This window comes from Sceloporus undulatus, chromosome 4 (genome assembly GCF_019175285.1).
Source record: "Sceloporus undulatus isolate JIND9_A2432 ecotype Alabama chromosome 4, SceUnd_v1.1, whole genome shotgun sequence".
In the NCBI taxonomy this organism is placed as follows: domain Eukaryota; kingdom Metazoa; phylum Chordata; class Lepidosauria; order Squamata; family Phrynosomatidae; genus Sceloporus; species Sceloporus undulatus.
Window position 1 is genome coordinate 72,715,366 of NC_056525.1, and position 24,875 is coordinate 72,740,240.

Sequence of the window (24,875 nt, forward strand, 5' to 3'; positions counted from 1 at the left end):
CAGTCCTCAATGGAGTTTTTGTGGGGTAAGGGTTATCGTTTAGTTTTTTTCAGGAGTATTTGTACTTCTGCAGATATTCTGCCTAAAATGTATATTCTCCCCTCTTGATTTTCTGTGGTCTTGTTTTGAATCAAATCCCTTTTAGCGCAAAAGTCAATACATTCCTACCAAACTGATGCTGAGTTTGAATCTCACAATCAAAACATTACAGAGTCCTCATTTATATAATATGCAGTTTTCCATTTAATCTTTGCAGTATCTTGAATGTATTAATCAAATTGTTTTGGCATCAGGAACTGAGCTTTCAAAAGTGCTAAGGAAATATACAATGAAAGATATTGTGTAATCACAATTTACATTTGCAGAATGCCTTTTTAAACTATGTCCAGAAGTGTACAATAAGGTATCAGCACAGCATTAGGTCAAGAGGAGGTTTGAGAAAGATCATCACTTTAATAATGAGACCCAATTTGAAATCCTTATAAAGGGTCGTAATATTCCATTCCTCTTTCCAAGCTTAAATAAACTTCAGGGCGAATGCTAGCACACCACATATGGTAACAATGTGCTGCCAATTAACTTTGTAATTTTAGGGTTTTTCGGCAGGGTTGAGAAGCCTGAGTGAAATGGTTCAAGGCTGATACTACATCGTTTCTTACAGCATTTAATAAACGGTTAAATGCAGGAACATCCTCCACTTTGAGACTATAATTTTTGCCAGATGAATGTGGAAAAGAGTGAGAGGGACAATAGCACATAGGAAGCAAAGAGGGATGAAAGATCCATTCCAGAATGGGAGAAGTGCTTTCTAGATGGAATTACACTGAGAGTGAGGAACGTTCAGCATGTTATAACTGATATCTGTCTCTGGAATGGGAAGAAGATAACAGCCTGTTTAAGTGAGACAGAGAGCAGTCAGAGTCCCTCCTCCACAATGCTGTCTCTTTGGGACATAAAATAAACCTGTGGTTAGTGGACTTCAGTAACATCTACTATTAAGGTAGGGGATTGGGAGCCTGTCACCCCACTGTTAAAACATCTGCTGTGTTTCCAAGGGTAATTCAAAGTTCTGGATATCACCATTGACGCCCAAGGGCATTTAGGAGCAGTCACTCTATCAGAGCACCACCACCTCAATGAGCCTGCCAGCACATTAACATCCTCCACAGAGGTTCTTTTGTTTGGTATGAACCTATATTTTATTGGAGTGTGGGAGAAGGCTTTTCCTGCTGCTACACCCAGACTTTGGAATGCCTTGCCAAAGGGGAAGTTTGTTTTGCCCCCTCCTTGTTTACCTTCTTACCAGATCATTAAGCCTTCCTGTTCCAAAAGTTTTTTGACGTTTGGTCTCCATTAGCTGGTCTTCCTATAACAAGTGTATAATTTTGCAGTGTCTCTTATATTTTCCTGCTGTTGTTTTAAATTACTTTGTTCGCAAACTTGTCCCCCCCCCTTATATGTTGTTGTTTTATTATATGTTTTTATTTCTGTTATCTTCCTTGAACAGTAAAAGGAAGAGAATATATCTCTTTTAAATAAACACCAGTTTTACTAATTAACATCAAGATATAGCCTTGTTAATCCTTCCTTTAGCATACTAATTTATACTCTTCATCTTTTGTGTTCTTTTCCTAATCATGCCAGTTATATACTGGAAACGAATGTTAAGAAAGATAGCTCACTGTGTGGTCTTAGGTAATTCATAAACACCGCTTATGTTGTCATTTCAGTTGGTTTGTTACTCTACTAAGAAATGCCATTCATAACTGTGGGTGAATTCAGCTGATGTATATTGACTCTGGGCTCATGACCTGACTTTATTTATCTGCTTTAATTGTATGTAGAGCATGTGCTTTTTCAGCCAGAGTCCAAGCTATGAAATGTATCTTATTGCAGATAATTTAGGGGATTTGAATAAAAATACAGGCAGTGAGGCCCGAGACAAAGGTATTTTGAATGAACTATATAGTCTTGAAGAGAACTACTTTTGAGTGGAAGAGCCAGGTCAGGTACTGAAACTCTTTCCTTACTATGTTTTTCTGCTCAAAATCACGTCTCTTCAAACTGTTTTTTCTCCCTGTTGTGTCCAGAGATGCATTTTTATCTTAGTAAATGCATGCGTTGATCCCTCAGGAGGAAAACCAGCTTGCAGAATTGAATTCTGAACAGATGAATTTTTGGTAGGAAAAGGGATAATTACTCCTTTCCCTGTTACCACTTCTCCAGTCAAAACTGCAGTTTCTCAAGACTGATTTTCATTGATACACATCTGAATCACACAAAACACTCTGGGAGGAGAGCCCAGGCAGTGCAAAACCCAATGTAGCTCCCAGAAAAGGGAAGTAATCAGAAACAAGGTTTCAAGACCTCATCAAGGTAGGGCTCTGGACATGTAACAAGGGCAGCCATAAGTTACACGTGATAGTTGTTTCCAGTAGTTCGCCGCATAAGTTTTGCTTTTAACCAAGTTTGTTCTTGTGTGCCTTCAAGTAGTTTCCAACTTGTGACAGCCTTAAGGCAAACCCATCATGGGGTTTTCTTGACAAGATTTGTTCAAAGGAGGTTTGCCTTTGCTTTCCTCTGAAGCTGAAAGTGTGTGACTTGCCTAGGGTCACACAGTCGGCTTCTATGGCTGAGTGGGGATTTGAGTCCCATGTGCAAACCACCACACTACACTGGCTTTCAACTGGGTTTAACATTCTTTTTTAATGTTTCAGTACTGGATGGGTCTCTGTCACTGCCCATATGATAATATTAAATACCAGTTGAAGGAATATATTTTTGGGCCACATAAAATTATGTTGGATTTGTTGTTTGTTTTTCATAGGAACCTGTGTTATACCAGATTGACTATGGATCTGACTAATGATTTATTGGGTGCTATAATGAGCTATTTTTCCAAGAGCATACTGCAACTTTATTGCTTGAGGATATTTAATCCAGGTTCTGCTTTGAACATTCTCATAATTAAGATTGGAATGAAATGGACTTTTTACTGGCAACCTTCAGAGAAGATCCTCTTTTCTTGGAGAAATCTCTCTTTTATATATTTTTCAAAAAGAGCTAGAACACTAAAGATAGTACATTTTTGTGAGGGATTCGGTTTGGAGGGGGTTGGATTTTGACTTTTTACTAAGACATGATTTGTTTCAGTCTGATAACACTTCATTTTGCTATTGCTGCTTTTAAGATATTTAGACCAGTGAATAAGCTTGTTGAATAAATTACTTGATAGTAAATCAGCACTAATGTAAATTTCTTCATTTTATTATATCTACTTCAGTTTGGACTAGCAACTGATTTAGGTCTTAGTTGGGATTTACAAGAACCTGCTATTATAATTTTTTTTGAAATTTGGATGAACATGTATATTTATTTTTTGCTTTGCCAGCAAGTTCTTCTGATCGTTGATCATTGTTATCAATATATTTTTGATGAAATGTTTTTATTTTGGCTTTACTACCATTTTTTAAATGGTCAGGATTGTTTCATTTTTTGTTGTTGTTGTGATACTTTTAATTGTAAGACACCTTAATTTGATTTTATTGTAGAAACATATTATATAAAGTCTCATATTAATCAAAATTAATAAAAATGCAATGTACAGATGATAATTTGACTGGATAGCCCTTGTGGTCTCTTCCAGCTCTATGATTCTGTAATTCATTACTGATATTCTTTTTCACAATTCCATACGCCTTTGCTCTGTTTCTTTTTTCATGTTACAGTTCCCTAATACTTACCATTTTTAAAATTGATTACAGGGGAATCTTGTTTCCTAAGTAGTGACCTCAAACTTGCAGAAATCGTATTTCATTGTTTACTGTGCACTGAGATCTATCAACCAGAACATTGTGCAAAATATAAAATACAATCTCACGGTGAACCATCTCTGTGTAAAAGTGAAATAATTCTCACTTCTGTTTTCCTGTATCTGTACAACTGTACATGTAGAAAATGTATATATCGTGTATGAAGCTTGCACAAGTATTTGTTTAGTCAGAACTGCATATTTGAAAGATGCTCTGTAGGATACTTTCTTTTTATTATTATTATAGTTTTAAAAAGAACACATGATAGACCCCAAAAAACCCTCAACAATCTCAACAATCCTTTTACTTTCTTTTTAAAAATTTACTTTCTTACTTACTTTTAGAATTTACTTTCTAAATTCATATAAGCAAATCAAAATAGACCTCTGTGCCTTTCACACTTGTTTTTAAAGTAAGAATTTTTAAAGTAAGAATTTTTCTAGTGTAGGGATTTTTGTGTGTGTGTGATGTCATTTGGCCAAAGACCAATTTCTGTAAATTATGGGATTGTCTCATTGCCTGGGATAACTGCAACCTGTTCCAAGTTGCTTGTTAAGTCTGGTCAGTCTCAGATACTTACACCAGGCCTTGTCCTTCTGTTTCTAATATGCAAGACACTGTGTGGTGGCATCTGCCTTGCGCACATGCCAAAAAAGTGTTTTCATCTGGATATCAGAAGTCTTCGAGGGAGCTGCACGTAAAGTGGGTTTCCAACCATGGCCTCTCAAACACCAAGCGGGCTTTAAAAATAATGAGATTTAGCTATACAGTACTTCACTTCAGAGTCTTCATTTTTATTTGCATGTTTTTAGTTATTCATGAATAACTTTATATTCTTATTTGAAAATTCTTGAATAAAAACAGACATTCCCACTATTTCATTAAGCCCTGAAGGCACCATGTGATTCATTTCTGACCCTTTAAAATTTTTATTTTGTGATTGTTTGCCTCCTTTTGTTGCTATGGCAATGACTGGAGATTATAGTTTGGGCCTCTTATTAATAAGAATTAATTTTTCTTCCTCAAGGCACCTCAACCTTGCCAGGGGAACTTCATATTGCTGCATTAGCATTATGTTTCACGTCACCTCTTCTCTTCTCAGCCCTATGATCTTGAGGTTTAGCCTTAGAGGGGAGGATGTCTGTGAAATTCAGAAAATCATCACTTTCCCTGCTGTTTTGTAGGTTTGTCTTAATGTTATATAGCCGATGTGTTAGGGCTTAGGTCAAGAACTCATAGGCACCCTAGCTAAGGTAAGCACTGGCTGTAATTCTGATGTGTTACTTCCTAAGGATATTGGGCTTGATGAAATGCACAGAAGTGCATTGCATTCCTTTACTGTGTTTGCAATTCAGTTCACAGTTAAGGTTTTGATTCTGCAGCAGACAATTGGAATGAGCTGGCAAGAACATGGTGGTTGTAGCAACTTGCATGAGTCCGAGGCTAATTTTCTGCCCCTGAGATCTTTGGGAGACTACACAGACTTCCAAAAACCTCCAAAGCCAGTTGTTATTTTACTGCTATGTATAAATAAAACTGAAAAATTTAAAAAAATCTGAAAAAACAATAGAAGTGCTCAGAAGTCAACTCTTGGTTTTGAAAACCTTGTATATTTTAATGTTAAACTGTGCAGAGGTCCCTGCAACATGTTTAAAAACTAAACTATTCATTTGTGGACTTCAGTCTCCCTTTTTGGCACATATAAGGATTGTCCAGGACAGTCTAAAGATTTTGTTCATTGTATTTTGCTTATCCATGAAGTAAAGATGCAAACTTTTGACCTTCAAAGTGTTCTTATGGGCATATTTTGTATTTATGTCCTGTCTTCTCCAAGTCCTTTTTAAAGAACTGTGCATTTCAGACATACAGGTATTTCACACATATAAGTGTTAACATTCTTCATTTTAATGTGTGCTGAACCATTCAATTAATGAGCAGTGCATGTGGTTAAGTAGACTGTACTCCATGGAAGCTTACATCAGTGTATGCTAGTTTTTACGGCAGCCCAAGAATCACAACTAAGAGTAGGGCAAACCCCTATTCTCTCCTGCTATGTCTTAAGACCTTATCCCACTAGAGGAATCCAGAACAAAAACGGGATTTTGAATGTAGAAAAAAACTGCAAATGCGGGAAGTTTATCACATGCATTTCTGCAAAAGTGAAATAATGCGAAAATTAGGGGAATGTAAAAGGGACGAAAAAGCAGCTTTTTACTTTCAGAACTTTTGTCTCTTATGTTCACTTTATTTTCGCATTATTTCACTTTTGGAGAAATGTCGTGTGATAAACTTCCCTCATTTGTGGTTTTTTCTCTCCTTTAAATCTACTTTAAATCCCATTTTCCAGTGAGATTCCTCTAGTGTGATAAGGTTCCTAGTGCCTTTTTCTTGTCTAGGACTGTAGTATCATTACAAAGATTGCTGGCCATCTTTGGCTTGCACAATATTATGGCTTTTTCATTTGTAGGGAAATGTATTATTTTTATTTACTTTTATTTTATTCATGTATACCTTACCTTTCTTTCAGTGAAAAGATTCAAAGCAGCTAACAGCATAATTAAAAACAATATAGTTGATAGCCTAGTCCTGGCTGATTGAAGTAAATGTTCCCCCCCAAGAACCTGAGTGAACAGGCAGGGTTATATGAGAAGATGATCCTGTAGATAATCAGGACCCAAACGTTGTAGGGCTTTAAAGGTAATAGCCTTGCCGAAAACTATTTGGCAGCCAGTGGAGTGATTTTAATATTGGTGTAATAGAATCACTTCTAGATGTACCAGTAGCCAATCTTGCTGCCATACTTTGAACTAAATAAAGTTTCCAAACTTGTACATCACATTCCAGAAGCCATGTCTTGAGGTTATGAGCATGTGCACTATCATCTTTAGATCATCCAGCTCTAGGAAGGGGCACAGCTCGCATAACAGCTAAAGCTAATAGTAAGCACTCCCAGCTGTCATATCTATCTGGGCTATCATTTGGAGCAATAGTTTATAGATAAATCTTGTAGCACCTTTGAGACTAACTGAAAGAAAAAAGTTGGCGGCATGAGCTTTCGTAGATTCAGTCTATTTCTTCAGATGCTTTTGGTGGAGTGGAAGCCGGGAACAGACATATATATGCCATTGGTATGTGAGAATGTTGTGTATGGAAATGAAATAGCAAATCCAGTTTTACCGATGGTCGTTTGTGGACAAAGACATAGTCATTGAATATCTAAATGGGATGGCAAGACCAGTTTGGCCTTGGAAACTAGCCTGTAAATGGGGAGAATAAAGAGTGTAGGACACCTCCATGAGGATGGAATCAGATAGTGTTGAAATGTGTGTAGCGAGTCAGGAAGCCATTGTCCCTGTTCAATCCATTGCTGTGGGACTGCAGTTTATGAATGAATTCCAATTCTGTTGTTTCCCTTTCCTTTTTTAAAATTTTTCTTTATTTTAAAAATAATCTTTATTATCATATATACAATGTACATTCAAGAATATATAACAGAAGATATATAAAAACAAAGATTCATGGTTCTCCTTTACAATTCTCTTTGTTTCCCCTCTTCCCCCCCTCCCTACTTTCCTCCCTAGATACTTATCTTCTAATGACATAATATATTTTAACAGCAAAATCTCAAATTTTCCTCTATTCCTGTTTCATACAGACCCCCTCTCACTTGAATAACTAGTTTTCTCTATTTGTATATACAAGTCTATGTATTATTTTCTTTAAATATTCATAATATAATATATTGGTTCCATTCAATAAAGAAATTTGAACCTTTTCTCTCATTTCATTTCTTGTTACTTGTTTCTTTTTCAGTTATTATCCAACCAGTATCCTTTAAATTATTCTTTATGTAAATTTTACCAGTTTTAATAAAATCCCAAAAAGGAGAGATTCATAAGAAAATAAAAAGAGTAAAACATACTTCCCATAATAAAGTGTAGTCTCTTAACTATTACAATTACTACATTTGTTTATGTAGTTTTGACTATCTTTTTTCACAATATTTCAACAAAGGTTTCTATATTTGCACATCTGTCTTGTCATTACTATCATCATCTCGCAGTAACGTTAATTTATCCATCTCAATTACGTCTATTGCTTTAGTTAATCATTCATCAATATCTGTCTTTCCAGATTTTTCCAGTTTTTAGCTACTATGATTCTTGCCGACGTTATTAAGTACAGTATTAATTTCAAGTGTTTCCTTAATTCTGTGTCGTCTGCCATATTTAACAAAATTGTCTCAGGTTTTAATTTAACATTTATCTGATATATTTCCATTATTATTTTATGTACTTCTTTCCAATAGATTTTAATATATGGACAAGCCCACCACATATGGTAAAAGATCCATAATGATTGTTACATCTCCAACATGTTTCTGATTTATTTTTCCTCATTTTTGCCAGTCTCGTGGGAGAGTAAATACCACCTATGTAAAAATTTTATGAAATTTTCTTTTATATCCATATAGCATGTAAAATTTAGATCTTTCCCCATGCGTTTTCCCAGCTGTCCAGTTGTATATTTCGTCCAATATTTTTTGCCCATTCAATCATGCTGGTCTTTATTACTTCCTCTTCCAATTCTAATTTCAAACATAGCAATAGCAAGTAGCAATAGCAAGTACAGTTCTATACTGCTTATCAGTGCACTTAAGCACTCCCTAAGCGGTTTACAAAGTGTAAGCTAATTGCCCCCAACAATCTGGGTACTCATTTTAGCGACCTCAGAAGGATGCAAGCCTGAGTCGAGCTTGAGCCCTTTCACTGGTATTGAACTCGCAACCTTATGAGTTGAGTGAGTGAGTGGCTGCAATACAGGCATTTAACTACTGCGTCACCATTTCACCTAATTCTCTTTTAACTGTTGTTATTCCTTCTTGTTTTACATCTATTCTATGAGGCTTTCTTCACTGCCATTTGGGACGTCCTCCGGACGTCCCATTTTAAAAAGGGGGCGTCTCTTTTAGACACCCCTGGGCCTAGTACGGACTCCGTCCGTACAAGATGGCGCCGGCCCTTCTACATGGCCGGCGCCATCTTCGCGTATCGGACGCTGAGCGTCCGTACGCGTCGCGTCCTTTGTGACGTAGCGAGTGCGCCCCTGGCGCCTCGCTACGTCGCAAACGCGACGGAAAAAGAAGCTCCATTTTGGAGCTTCTTTTTCAGTCCGCAGGGGAGCCGCGCCGTGTGGAGGCTCCGGCTCCCCCACGGACTAGCCGGCAGCGGCGGTCTGTACCCCGCCTATATCTTTCTACTAGTTGTCTGTGTGGGAACCAACGCAATTTTATATTTTCTTTATCTAGTTCTTCCCAACTCTTCATGCAAAGGGTTCCATTTTCATTTTTCAACAACTCATTATATTTTAACCAACTTTTTTCTTTTAGTTTTTCTCTTTTCATGAAAGCCTCGTGGGGCGACACCCAATCTGGAATTTGTTGATATTTTTTCTCTTTATACTTCAACCAAATTCTCAATAAAGTTCTTTGTATTATATGATCATTAAAATCTTTGTTTTGGTCTAATTTCCCATGCCATAAATATGCGTGCCACCCGTATCTTGTATTGAACCCTTCCAAATTCAATAAATTTTCTTTCTCGAAACCAATCCATTCTTTTATCCATTCTAAACAGTTTGCATAATAATAAATCCCTTTCCAATCTACCTTTGTAGATCTTGTATTCAAGGACTGCTGTTCTGAGGTCTGAGGTGGAATGCCCAGGGAAATTGAAATGTTCTGCCACCGGTTTTTGTGTATTCCCATTCCTAATATCTAATTTATGTCCATTTATCTTTTGGAGCAGGGACTGGCCTGTTTGCCCGATGTAGAGTGCTGATGGGCATTGATGTCATAGTATGCCATAAATCACATTAGAGGATGACCACATGAAGTTCCCCCTATTATTGTGGGTGATGCCATTAGGTCTTGTGATGGTATTTCCTGGATAAATGTGCGGGCAGTGTTGGCATCTTGGTATGTGGCAAAGCTTAGTACCTGTGTCCCCATCTGTGTCATGTGTCCTCATGATAAATTCGGAAAAGTCCTCTCCATGCCCATCTGGCATATACAGATCACAGAGGCAGTGCTCAACTCTATCAGGCCCAGAACTTTCCTAACCAAAGACAGATCATTTGCCTTGAAAGCCTTGGTTCAGAAACTCTTACAAAAGTTCCTGTCAATACCTCACACTGTTCTTTGCACCTTCAGTTGGTGGACCAATTTCTCCAATGCCATGACAGAGAAGGCCTCTCTGTCTACCCTATGCCATCTCTGCTGCTCACCACAGAACCATCCATGATGGGTTGAGTGCCCACACTCTAGACGTGATGGTCATGGAACAGTTGGCCAACGCAGAAAAGTATTTCATAACATATCAATGTCCTTGAATTGTCCACCATGTGGAAAGCCTTTCGTGTATTCCAAATACTATTCCATCCCAAGACCATTCAAGTGGCTATAGACAACACTATGGTAGCCTTCTACCTTAACAAGCAAGGAGTAATGCATTCCTGTAACCTCTTTCACCTCACACTTCAGATCTAGAATTGATGTATCTGCAGGGACATATTCCTGTTGGTGAGATACCTGCCAGTATCCTTGTTTGCACTTGCACAGTATCCTTGTGAATGACCTTAGCAGTGCAACCTCCTCTTCCCATGAGTGGAAGATGAACTCAGTCCTTTTTCAACATCACACTTGGGATAGACCTCTTTGTGTCTCTACCAAATGCCTAATGCAATCAGTTCTGCAACAGAGGTGCTTGAATCAAAATCTCTCTAGGAGACACATTTCTTTACTCCAGGGGTAGGCAACCTGCGGCCCGCGGGCCGAATGCGGCCCGGCAAGGCCTTGGGACCGGCCCCAGCCCAGTCTTGCCGCCGATTGCCGCCGGAGCCTTTGGTCTCTCGCGTGAGGGTGTGGGGCCTTTGGCCTATCAGGAGGAGGCGGGCAAGGGGGGGCAAGCAGTGGGCAAGGGGGGGAAATTGTCTATAGAAGCCTCAGAAACATGCATTTATATAAACATTTTTTTAAAAAATCAGCAAATTTTTTCACGTGTTCTCCACTTTTTTTAAAAAAGTGTCCTCCATTTGAAAATTTTGTCCTATATTTGTCCTGGTTTATTTATTTATTTAATTTTTTAAAAAATTATTTCATTGTTTATTTTTTGGCTTCGGCCCCCCAGTTGTCTGAGGGACAGCAACCCGGCCCCCAGCTCAAAAAGGTTGCCTACCCCTGCTTTACTCTCTCTGCTGTACACTTTTCTTCCCTTTCCTCTCCTCACCAGGATCATCACAAAGGTCAAGGAGGACAATGCAAATATTATTCTGAGAACTCCACACAGGTGGCCTCACGAGCTGTGGTTATCTAGTCTTCTCAGACTGTCCAGCAGCAACTTTCTTTGTTTTGCATGATGTTCAGATTTCCTCTTGCATGGAGAGGAAATCTGAACATCATGGAAAAGAAATTGAGAATACTCAATTTGGATGTGGCCACTCTCAAGATAACCACTTGGTGATTCCACCAAAATGCTGCTCTAGAAGCATCCAAAAATTTCAACACAGGTGCACATAACTCCATATGTATAAGTGTACAGGTAATAGACAACAGTTACAAGTAAGCAACCTGTTCTCTTTGGATATCCTCATAATTTCTGAACTATGTAATTAAAATATATGTGAGCAGATATAAAGAATCTGATGAGAAACACGTGCTAAAGAAAAGCATCATCTTTTACCATTGTACGATTTAAAGAAGAAGGTAATTACCATACCCTGTCTAGTGTTGTACCCACTAAAACAAAGACAGGCAACTTGAGTGGGTCCCATTACAATTATGCCCACCCATACCCACTACAGGCTGCATTCCTGTCAGGTGCTGATAAAATACAGCTACAAACTGAGAAGAGCCATGAAAACAAACCAGAAATGCTTGTTCTAATGGAAGCTTCCGTGTTTGCTTTTGAATTTCAATGAAAATGCATGAAACCCCCTTTAAAGCAAGCATGTTCTGGTTTACCAGCATGATTTATCACTGGCTGTCTGTGAGGAGCTCCTGTGAAGACACATGTGGAGAGGTAGGCTGCATGTTGTACATTGCTCCCATGTACTATGCACACCTGGTACAAAACAACCTTTATTTTAGGTGGTAGCTTTCATAATAACCAAACGAGAGTCTGAACATACTGTTAAAGCACTGAATCTTATATTTGCCAAAGAATCAGTGATCTGTCATATGGGTCTTCTTTTCTCTTCGTGTTTGCTTGCCAGTGGAGGCCAGTTCCATCTGCAGGCTCATTAGCAATTGAAATGTTTGATCTGCAGATATTATTAAGGTAATTACATGTCTGTTATTTGATTCTGTTTTTTCCAGAGTTATCTTCATTATACTTTATCAGATCTTCATGACTAAATTGTATGTCAGTCTCTAATTTCACTGTGGCTTCCATTGTACTCAGACTTTATGATGCTTTGCTGAACAGGAGGATTTCCCTCCAGACACTGCAGTCACTTGTGTTTTCAATTAAAATATTGTCTATACAATAAGGAATGGTCTATTCTTTTATTAGCTTGGCTTATTATACCTGTTCATTCATCTACATCAAGTGAAGCTCTGGTCTCATGGCCTTCTGCCTCATAGAAACTAGTTTTTGGTCACCTTCATACTTGCTAAGATTTCAATCAGTTGTTCTCCCTTATGCCTTGATATTATTAAAGACTTTGCATCAGGTGGCTGTGGGATTTTAATGCCTTTCTCCTTTATGACACCTGGAAACACAAGTAAGGGCTTCCAGCAACATTTGTTAGGGTTTGTGGTACTTTAAAAAAAATATCATTTTTATTTGATTCTTTTTTCATTTCTCTGCTTTCATGTAGAGTTTACATTTAGAAAGTAACACATCAATCATACAGCTAATGTCATGGCAATAAATACAACATTTTTATAGGAAGTAAACTCAAACATGCAAGCAAGTGGTTCTGATCCCAGTGCAACAGAATGAAAACTCAAATGCTTAGCTAGAAATTATTGGATGTTAAATACAGTGGATCCTTGTTATACGCTGGGGTTTGGTTCCAAGATCCCCCGTGTATAACAAAATCCGTGTATGCTCAAGTCCCATTAAGTATAATGACATAGCAAAATGGTGTCCCTAATAAAAAATGGAACATCAAGGTAAATGTATACTTTTTTGGAACATTTTCAAACCGTGTATGCTTGAATCCGTGTATAAAAAATCCGTGTATAAGAAGGGCCGACTGTACATATAATGAAAAGTGAGGGATACTTCTGATTCCTTTTTAGATTGTCTTAGCTTCTGGCAAGTATGGTCCTAATGAAAAGTTTGTGGTCTGAGATAAGTTGTAGAACAGTTGTTTTTTGCTAGACATCTGTCCCACAGGAACTTGCTGCATTTGTGAAACTTTGGGTACTTCTTGAGGAACAACAAACATTTTTTAAAATCCAAAGTTTGTAAAACAATCAACAAAGGAAAAACCTCAAACCCAGTATAAATGTATTATTATACTTTTGCTGATTTTGGTAGGAGATTAATTTAGTATTTCACATTTCTTCAGGGGTAGGTTGCTATTTAAAATCATTTGGGAATAACTGCTATATTGTTGGCCCGGTACATACTGCCAAGAAGTGGCATCCAGGCAGCCATTCTAGGGTTAGGGACTGCGCACTAACCACATGGTCCCTAACCCCAGGACATCATGGCGGTGGCGTAATGGTGGCCTCCCACCCATATGGGGGCCGCCATCATGATGTAAGCGACACGCAGCATATAGACGTCACTGTGTGTCATGTCACGAGTGCGCAGCGTCCCAAGAAGAACCCAGTTTTTCCAGGAACTTTTTGGGGTGGAGGGACGCCACACAGTTTGGCTGCTGTGGCGTCCCTCCACAGAAAAACCGACCACCACCAACCCGCTTTTTTTGAGCGGTATGTACCAGGCCGTTGTTAAAATATTTTAGTGACCATTCTGCAGACTAGATCCTCAAGTTAAAAATCTACAAGGCTGTTTGAAAAAGAAAAAAAAACTATTAAATTAAGTACAGTAATGTGTTACTCAAAATGCACTACTTATTTTTAAATGGATCACAGCCAATACAAGTACCAACTCATGAACAAGAAACTCAGAGTAGACCTTCTTGTAGTTGGCAAGCTACATAAAGAGATCCACCTTGAAATATGAGCTAAAAGTCTGGACTCAAGGGACAAGGATAGATTACAGTTTAAACTCTAGCTGTCCTTGGAAATGTGAATACTTATCAGATTAATCAAGCTGTAGGATTTTAGCTAATTTTTGTGAGGGTTGTTAATCTTATATTTACATTGTCCCCAATAAACGTGTTATTAGTGGCACAAAGACTTCAAGGTGTATGGGGTAGGTATTGGGTCTACATTTTGATCAAGAAAGTTGATGATAAATCTGTATTGTTAAGCATGTAGGGGTGACTTGTTTTACTTTAGAGAATGGAGTGAGCTGTCTTGAGAATTCAGAGACAACTGTTAAACCAAATGTTTTGCATATTGCTGGTATTTCCTTGAAGAACCACGGTTAGATATAGACCAGGGGGAGAGCAACTGCAAACAGGGCAGGGGCCATTTTTCCTTCTTGGGCCTGCCTGGCAAGTCACAGTATGCTTCAGTGCTCCCAAAGTAGTGTGATGCCATTTTGGCCATTTCCCTGCCCCCTTTTTTTCTTCTTTTGGGCAGTTTTGGGAGATTTGGGGCAGTTTGAGAGCATAAAACCTCCCCAAAATCTGTTAGATTTTTTTAAATGGGGGGGGGAGTTGAGGGGCTTCTGGAGGGTCACATAGGCTGCATTTAGGGATCCAAAGGGGCACATGGAGCCTATGGGATGGATTTTGCCCACTCAGTATAGGCAATGGGCTCCTTCCCTTGGTGAATCAAATAATAATTGAAACCTCTTTACATAATGCAAGTGTCGTGTATTTCTCCTAAAAGATTTAGTGCAACCATTTCCTCACAATCCAAAAGGCAGTGACACAGAAATAACCCCAACAGCCCATAAAGCTGGCAAAACACTGGAGCAGCAACAATTTTCTCATACATCAAGCCCTTTGTTATAGAAATGGTTGTTGTTTGTTCTTTAGAGAAATGCAATGCAAGAACATAGCTTGTTTGTCTTCTTTTATCAAGTGAGTAGATGTTGTAGTGGAAGCAGACGAACAATGCTTTGAAATTACAGGTCTCTTCCTGGTATATGTTGCTCTTGAGTTTTTCTGTTTCTCTTTCTGGGAGGTGACTGGTATATGTGTGTGCGACTGGCAGTCATATTACTCAAAGGAGTTTTGGGGGGAAAGGTAACATGCCACTTTCAAGGCAGCCATCACTGCACCTCTTTCAATTGTGCAATCAGGGCTACTGCCCCCAATGCACATCCCACCTCCTTGCCTTATGCCCTACCCAGCATGCCTTTAGGGGGGTTGTTTTGTTTTTCACTTTTTTTGCACAATTCCGGTGCTCTGCTGCAACGATTGAAGTCTTTAAAAGTAAAAAGAAAAAAAGAAAGGTAATTGGGGTTCTGGGGAGAGGGAGGGGGACAGGGGGACACTGATCCCACATGACTAGGAATCACCCAACTGTCCTGGGAGCAACATTTCGTACCTCGGGACTTGTGCAATTACTAGGTCATTCATGGGTCCCCAGACTGGGTACTAGGCAGCTATGGATTAGAGACAGTGTCATGCTATGAGTATCGCCAAAGCCGCTTCTTTCCTGGTGCAATTGCAGTTTAAAAGCCGCCTGTAGTAATTTTCTTAGATTAATGAAAATGACCCTCAGAGTGGTTTGAGTTGTGCACTGCTACTGCATAGCAACACCATATTGAAAAAGCTGGTTTTGCATAGGAGTCATGTTTCTAGAAGAGGAACTTCACAGATTCAGCAAAGGGAAAGCTGGTGGCATAAAGTAAGACTTCTCTTTCTATACTAAGGAAGACGTTTATAGTGTCCCCTGAAGATTATGATGCTCCTGATATCTGAGTGTCAGGTTCTGAAAGAGTCCTAGTAACTGAAAACACACAGAACTATTATCAAATAAACTTGAATGACACATTTCCTAGCTCTGGTAACCATTGCTTGTTAATTGATTAACAACAAAGATTATCTTATTAAATAATAATTCCTACAGTTTTGATCTAACCATGGCAAGTAAATTAACAATACATAAAGCAATCTTGTATGCCACGTTGGGTCTCTTCATGTGAGAAAGGCAGCATAGGAATGAAAGAAACAAACAAAAACAATAGAGAATGTCCTGATTTGAAAAGATCCTACTTTTCCCAACCAAAAACTCAGTTGCACTGAAGCTGCTGTGTGTCTATTAACACTGGTTGCCAGAGGCCTGATCTGCAGGCTTCCATGTGGTAATAATTGTAAACATCTCTGATGCCTCTTAGAAGAATTTGGAAGTAGCATATTGACAGTCACAATGTTACTTGCAGAAGAAAGTGTTATAAAGGGGAGCAATATGATTACTTTTAAATATTTAATGACAGCATCATTAACAAAAAAATTGTACAAGACATTTTCCTATTATTTTATAAGCATTGTTTTGGACAGTTGTTGAGCCATTTTGGTATGTGTGGGAGGTTAATGAAAACATTTTTAAAATAACATTGAGATTAAAGTGCTGCATTACTCTTGGAAAACAATTGAGTACTGTACCATGTTACTTTCTTGCTTGAGAATCAGTTCCAAGCTTTACCACTTTATTTCTCTAGTCCTTTTCTTCTCCTTGTCTCTCTAACAATACCGTCTTCCTCCTGTTTTTCTTCTGCATTGCTGTCCTTCTTTCAGTCCTTACTGTTTTTTCTGACACCTCCCTTCTCTTCTCAATTGCTATGGAATCTTCCTTCCTGTTTTCTTTATCACTTTGGCAGCCTGTTGCTACAAGATTTTATACTAGTTCCACATGCACAAAATTTTGTTCTGACATTTTCTCACTTGAGACACATTAAAAGGATGGCACTTTAAAAAGATGAAGATTTGATTAATGGCTTATGTTGTGCTTTTGCTTTCTCCCTTTTCCCCACAGAACATTCCTACTCTGGGAAGTGTAGCAATAACCATGGTGCTTCACAACTGTGATGAGGTAGCTGTGGCTGGATTTGGTTATGACATGAATTCTCCAAATGCACCACTACATTATTATGAGAATATAAAGATGTCTGCCATCAAAGAGGTAAGGAATTCTTTATTCAGTAAGCATTAGCCATGATAGCTGTATGCATGTCTAGGATGGATAATGGGGAATGGCTTTTCTATCTCGGCCCCCAAGCTCTGGAACTCGCTCCCCGGCGAGCTCCGCTCGGCCACCTCCTTAGTCCAATTTAAGAAGGGGCTGAAAACACACCTTTTTGAGCAGGCATACCCCTGATTCCTGACTCCCGAGTGCTCTCCCCCCCCCCTTCTGACAGCACTGTTGAGCTGGCATGAGATATGGTTTATTGTTTACTGTGTTTTTAATATATTGATGTTTTTATATTGTAAGTTTTACATGTTGTTAAACCGCTTTGATCAATGGAAAAGCGGTATATAAATAAAATATTATTATTATTATTATTATTATTATTATTATTATTATTATTATTATCTTCTTGTTCTTCCTAGAGCCATGTAGTAGCAACTTTTAGAACCAGAACAGGTGGCTCCTTGGTGTAATCCTTCATATGTCTCATTATCAACAAAACCTTACCTGGGCTAGTGTCTTTCCCTATATGTGTCTTTCCTTACAGGGAAATAGAAAAGCATACAAAAGAAATGCACCAACATTGTGCTCCTATAGGTTCATAAAAATAATGCAAGATCTTATTTTGGGACTTCTTGGCAGACGTCTTCTGTGTTTCTTTCACTTCCAGACTAGCCATCAGGAAGAAGAGAAAATTGGGTTCAGATTGGGTAATAGAACATGTGACTGTTCCAAACTTAGCAGTTCAGTTGAAGTTACTACTTCAGCTATATCTACAGTACATACTTACAGTGATTTTAAACATTTTATAGTACTCTTGGCTATACAAGAACAATGCTAAGAACCAATATGTTTTGTGAAGGTGCAAAGAATATTTTTAGTGGTGTCCTTAAACAGTGCTCCATCTCCAAGAGCTCTTATGCTATAAAGATCTGAAAATGGCTTTTTAATTTGAGAGAGAAAAGGGCAAGAGTTTAAACTGAGATAATAGTTTTCAAAGGATAATAATTAAAATTATAGTCAAACAAAACATTACATTCTAGCCAACAAATTCCACAAGTTATTTGTTAGCTTTCAAGATGTTATTCTACTGTTTTGTTTTTGTTTTACTTCAAAAGGGTATCCTTTTAGAATAATAATCACCAGCAGATAATCAGTTCATTTTTGAAGTCAGGTAATCACCACAATATATTCAAAGAAGAATGCCATTGACTATGAAGACAATAGGCAGAGGGTTTTTTCCCCTTCTCTCTTTCCTAGTTAGCAGAAAAAAACTATTCAATCTATATAACAGCTGCCTTTGACTGTTCAGAAGTGAGACTGGATTGAATAGTAGTTATTCAAGTCTTGTGTGTACTGTATATCCATTATGGTTGCTATAAACTCAGATAATCTAAGAGTCCCACCTGGTTTGAGAGGATTACTCTCAAATGAAGCTATTGTAAACATACCAGTCTTAAAGAGGGTGCAATACTAATGTGTTCTGGACCTGGATTGCCTAATAATGGCAAAACCCATCACAAAATCCTAAGGAGCTCTATGGAAAGAGGAGCAAAAAAAAATGCCATCTTTAATTTTCCCAAAGCGCTTTCTGGTTGTAGTCATGACCATTAGAAAAAGATAGGAAGAATGAATTGCTCATCCCTCATCCCACATGGATTCTTTTTTTGTATTTTCTGATCTGTGCATACTCATCTAATCTTCACTTCAGATACAAGTTATCTTAGGTTTCTCCTAATACAAAAAGAGCCATCTGCTCCAAAGTATCAATAATTTATTCTTCTCCAGCCTCCCCTTCTCTTCTTTGAATTAATTGTTTGTAATATTATGGAATCTAACTAGATGAGAAGGGATTGCATTTCTGTTGTGCCTTTCCTTTTTAATATTAATGACACCTGATAATTGTTAGTTACTTGGGAATTAAGTTGAAAGGTAAAAGGGACAGTGGCCTGGTTTGTCATCTTCTGTTTACTCCGGGAAGTGAGAATTTACTTGCAGTACTCCAAGATCATTGTTCCATAATTTATACAAATGCTTAAAGGTGACAATTATGTTACATACTTAGTGATCTGTGATTAAGGGGGCATATGCCATTATTTTAGGCAAATATCTAGAGAGAACATATTTGTCCTTTGGGTACTGAGTGAGCAATTTCTTTTTATGCAGAAGTCCTAGATGCTCATGTTACCTTACAAGTGCTTGTTGCCATAAAAGAGCCAGTTCAGTCCATGGTACATTACATGGTTCATTAAAGCTTTTGAATATTAGCATTAGTACCAGGTAGGTTCAAGATTTATAAATGATGTTGTATTGAGAAAGAGAGGAAGAAATTAATCCTCATAAGTCTTGAGACACAATTATATACAACAATGGGAGGGCAGGGTAATGAGGGTGTGTTGATTTACTTCTCCTACTTCTATTCTGTAGTAATATTTACATGTGCATTAAAACCTTGAGCAGTTTCACTTGAACTTAAAATCTATGCCTTTTTGAAAAGAGTCTTTGGGATTCATCCAGAAAAGTAGGTGTGACACTTTGAGCCTAAAACAGCTGCTGAATGGAACTAATGAAGTGAGTCTGTGTTGCTTTACAGCATGTTAGTTAGCTTTGTAAAGTTTTTGTTATTGTGTGCCTCTAAATCATTTCCAAATTATGGTGACTCCAAGGCAACCCTATTATGAGGTTTTCTTGGCAAGATTTGTTTAGAGGGGGTTTGCCAGTGCCTTCCTGTGAGGCTGAGAGAGAGTGATTTGCCCAATGTCATTCAGTGGTTTTTCATTACTGAGTGGAGATTCAAACTTTAGTCTCCCAGAGTCCTAGTTCAGCACTTAAACCACTATACAATACTGCTTTATACACAATACATACACTTTTTGTTTCTGTTATGTTACAAAATATAGGTAATGTAATCTATACAAAGTGGTCCTTCTCTCTGAAGGAGATTCCAAAACGGTGGTCTGTATTGCCAGGCACAGGGTGAATGAACTGCTTCATATATAATACTGATATTAGTTGTTAAAAGCAAAGTTTCAAACCAAGAGTTCTGACACTGGTTTATTTAATTAAATAGATTTTGTTTTAAACCACAATATCTGGTTCAAACATATTACTAAGCCAGGATTCTTTAAAAGCAAAAGTGAAATTTTCTGGCATCCTCCCAGCCATGCAAATGGAGGAGGTAGACTTCATTCAGAATTGTCTGTATCCATATTTAGCATTCAGGATCAGAACTTAAACACATTAGCAGATAGAGTAGACTAGATTCACTGTCTCCATTTTTATATGGAGAAGCTCTCCTATACATGGAGGTTCTTCATGATTCAATACTTTGAAATATCAGGTTTTCTCAACGTGTAAACAGACCTCACATGTAGAGGCGGCTGTCCACTTCAGGCATCACTCTCAATTTAAAGAGAGTAATGATGGAAGAGACAGAGCAACCCTTCATCTACTCCCACATTCAGTTACCCTTACCTTACCTTGAAAGTCTAAATAAGTGCTAAACTATGGTTTAGCATTATGTATATATTAATCCAGCCCACCAATGCCCATATTATTTTGCAGGGGTGGGGGTCTGGAACTACATGATCTGTTGGAACAAGAGAGGGAAACTGCTTCTTCAGTTTCTGTTTGTACAAAATTCAGTGAACACTAGATCTAACAATCCCGTTGGAATTCTTGTTCTAATGGTGGGGGAATGGATGAAATAACCTACTAAGGAAATTAGATTGCCAACACACACACTTTTTCTACTAAGCCTAATTACAAGTTTCGGGAAGGTAAAAGAGTCCCTCCCCAAATCTCCATTGTTTTTAGTTAGTAAGAATAAATTGAAACTCTCTCTCTGCTGCTAGTTCCATGTGTGTGTGTGTCTGCCCACACACACACACACACACACACACACATTCGTTCATTCATAGGAGCCTCTCTGGGAATGTCCATCAACCAGCAATTCTATTGTGCTGTGTCTTAGAGGGAACAGACCTGCAGGCTACAGCGTGTGTTCTCTAACACAAGGTGTGTCATTGATTTACACGCAATGTCTGCTTGACATCTCCCTGGACACCCTTTAAAAAACCAGTGACTCATCTCTAGGGAATTTTTCTTCTGAATACATACAAAGCCAGTGAATTGCATTTGTTTGCAGCTGGGTGGAGATGGCCCCTCCTGTGCCAAGATCAAGGATGATAAAGCCTTAGGTTAGAAACAAATGGGCTTTCTCCTTCTGGTAGACTGTTGCACTGTGTGAAGTTTCAGGTTTTGTAATATATAAAGGCCAAATAAAATAAAATAATGCAGGGTGTTACTGTGAAATGGGGCATCTCAGGCTACCAGCTGTATATCTCTGGTATAAGGTTTCTGTATGTGGAAGTTCCCTTATCCAGAAGGCACATTTCTCCAGTCCATGCATGATTCCTTGATCTCAATGATACTGTTCATGAATAACTTCCATAACAACATTTTTACAGTATGAGATCTATCAAAATTTGTTTGCAAGAGAGGAAGAGCAATGAACAATGACTGAGAGGAAAAAAAATATATATATATATAGAAAAAGAGGGAAAGGAAAGAAGAAGGAAATAAAGAGATGGGCAAAGTGTGTAGAAGAAGATCTAGGGAAAGGGTAAGAGGAAGTAAGAGAGAAGATAATAAGAAAGAAAAAGAATAGAGGTGAGAGGTTAAGAGAAAGTGTTGGACAGTGTAGAGGAGGAGATAATCCGGAAGGATAAGGTAAAGTGTATAAAAGAAATATTGGAAAAGAATAGATGAAGATTAAGAAGAAGGAAGAGACGTGAAAGGATAAAAAGAAGTTCTGGATGGAGTGTAGAGGAGGAAGATATAGAAAGGAAAAGTAAAGAGTGGGAGGGAAAAGATGAGAGAAGATAGATAAGGTCTATGATAGAAGGAAAAGATAAAAAGAGGGGAAGAATGAATAAAGAAGGATAAGAGTGATGATAGGAAGGCGATAGTGATGATAGGAAAGATTTGAGAAAATAATAAAGATGAATAGAAACAAAAGACCTTTTTAAGGAAAACCAAAGGAAACAAAAGACTTTAGAAATCAATACTAGGGATCTTAAACTGAATGGAATAAGACGAAACTGAGGAATTTGACAAAATACTTTTAGGTAAAGAACACAAGAGAACATCCAAATTATATAAATTTCTACAAAAGCTAGACCAAGAGCAGGATATAATAACAGATGTAATGATAAAATGGGCTTCAGATTGTGGCAACATTATCAACCTAGAAAGCTGGAAGTATGCCAGAGAAAAAACCAAAAAGTTCACACTGTCACAAAGCCTGAAAGAGAATTATTGGAAAATGGAGAACTGATGGTACCTAACCCTGAACAGACTAGCTAAGATTGACGAGAAGAAATCCAATCTATGTTGGAAATGTCAAGCGGCAAGAGGTACCTGGTTTCATGTGTGGTGGCGTTGTCCCAAGCTGAAAATTTATTGGAAAGAAATACACATAACAATTGAAAGTATATTGAATATAAAATTTGAACCCAGACCTGAAATATATTTATTAAATATGATAAACAAAATACCATCAGAAATTGAAAGGAAATACGGGCAAGTATTACTGTATTTGGTAACAACTACCAGACTATTATTAGCCCAATACTGGAAGAAAAATGACATACCGGACTTAGATTTATGGCTTCAGAAATTAATGGACACAATTGAGATGAACAAACTTACAGCATATGTGAAACAAAAAGATACCAACAAGGTAGAAAGAGACTGGTATCCGATATTGCAGTTTTGTAAATCGAGATGGTCATAATGAAGGGGTTCATTTATAAATTTAAATGTATCTGAAAAATACTTTTCTTTTCTTCCACTTTTTGCCAAATTAAGGGAATACATTTAATGATGTTAGAATTTCAGATGTACTTAAATGGAGGACAACAGAGTTATTGGTATAAACAGACAATAAGAGAATAATAATCGCAAGGGTGGGATGTGGGTGGTAGGAAGTTATTGGGAAAACATTACTGAGGGAGCTATGTATGATGAGAAGTATGTAATCCTGGAAACCAAACTGTATAACCATGATTTTATGTTGTAAAAACGGAGGGAAAAAAAGAAATCAATACTAGACAGAAGCCAAGCAAAGGGTGGATAAACAAATAGGGAATATCTGGACAGTATGGAGATGGATGGAAATACAACAACAATTGATGTAAATTAATACAATTTATTATGTATATATTATGTACATTGCTATAATATATAAAGACTGTGATAAAACATGTATAAGAATATATTGAATATATATATATATATATATATATATATATATATAAACAAATTCTTTGCAAACAAGCTTCATGGCACAGACTGGCGTCACCTTATTCATTACAGGCATTGTATTTGGCTTGGTAGAATCTGCCTTCAGTTCCTGCCAGTAGCTCTTGATTTTTGTCCCAAACTTCATCTATTCTTACTTTCTCACTGGTTTTTCACAAAACTCTCCTTTTGGCCAAGAGGTTGTACATAAGCAGAAAAGGATACCCTAATGCCACCCACAATGCCTGCACTAGTAAAGCTATTGCTGAATAGCTTAATCAGCAAAGATTTTGTTTAGGAATGAGATGTTTATTATTTGTTTGATTTTTTTAAAAACTGGAAAAATCCACCTTTTTACTAAAAGAAAGAAAGAGTGAAGAAGAAATGTGATGATCATCAGTGCAGCACGTAGGGGCTCACAAATCTGGTATTGTAAGGCATTTAATTTGTAATGTCGTTTATCTCATTCTAACTCTGAATCTACATTTTTCTTATTAACCTCATTGGACTGAAGGGCTTTGAATTCCAAGAGCATTAATTGGACTGTCTTCTGCTTTAGCAAGTCCTTTTATGTTCATCAGATCTAGGAAATGTGTGAATCCAGTGTTGGTTTAAGCTGGCACCTCAGGAAGTTAGCTTGCTGCCAAGGCATGCTAAGATCAAAGCTAAAGCATGTAAGCCTCCTGCAAACTGATATATTGGAAGAGCTGTCTCATACCTTGAGTATCAGAAGAGCTGTTATGTCTTATTTCTCAGAAGTTTGTTACCTTGTCTTGGAAATGTACGGTACTTGAGTCTATTCATTTCAAACTGTTCAGTGATCTTTCAACTGTATTTCTGTTATTCCTCTTTAAACAAAATTAGTGGTTACAATATTAGAATAGACAAAACATGCAGGGATAGCTGTGTTGGCCATTTAACAAATACAAACAAAAATCCATCAGTCATACCTTTATTGGCCAACCGAAATGCACAGTATACTTGTTGCAAGCTTTCAAAGCTTGATGGGCTTTGTTTATCAGGCAAGATGTTACAAATCAAACAGGAGGGGAAAAAATTGGAGATGTTTGTCAGATGCCTGCATGTTTTTTCAGTCCTTAGTAAAGATGGTATGCTGGGGAGGATATCTTTTGCAGTCAGACTCCTCTTCCTTCTGTCCATGCGCAATAAGGGAGATTTTCAAAGTCCAGGAAATTTAAAGTCCATTTGCATCTCAACCGGCCCCTCCTATTGAGATGCAAATGGACTTTAAATTTCCTGGGCTTTGAAAATCTCCCTATTGCCGAGCTGGCCAGAAGGAGGAGAACCATGACTGCAAAAGATATCCTCCCCACCATAACATCTTTTCTAAGGACTGAAACAATATTTTTTCCCCTCCTGTTTGGTTTGTAACATCTTGCCTGATGAAGAAGTGCATGAAGCTTCAAAAGCTTGCAACAAATATATTGTGCATTTCAGTTGGTCAATAAAGGTATTGCTGCTGGATTTTTGTTTGTAAATATTAGAATAGGATTGGGGTGATGCAGTTTCTAGTTTCC

At 37.8% G+C, this 24,875-nt stretch overlaps 1 protein-coding gene across 10 annotated transcripts in view; it reads left to right on the forward strand.

The window, feature by feature from the left end:
* ST3GAL3 (ST3 beta-galactoside alpha-2,3-sialyltransferase 3) overlaps nucleotides 1-24,875 on the forward strand; it is a 301,371-nt gene that overhangs the window by 254,263 nt on the left and 22,233 nt on the right. For all 10 annotated transcript variants that reach the window (XM_042462929.1, XM_042462928.1, XM_042462930.1 and 7 more), the window contains one exon: nucleotides 16,882-17,028. In XM_042462929.1, the coding sequence (XP_042318863.1) occupies nucleotides 16,882-17,028 (147 nt within the window). The remainder of the gene's footprint in view (nucleotides 1-16,881; nucleotides 17,029-24,875) is intronic.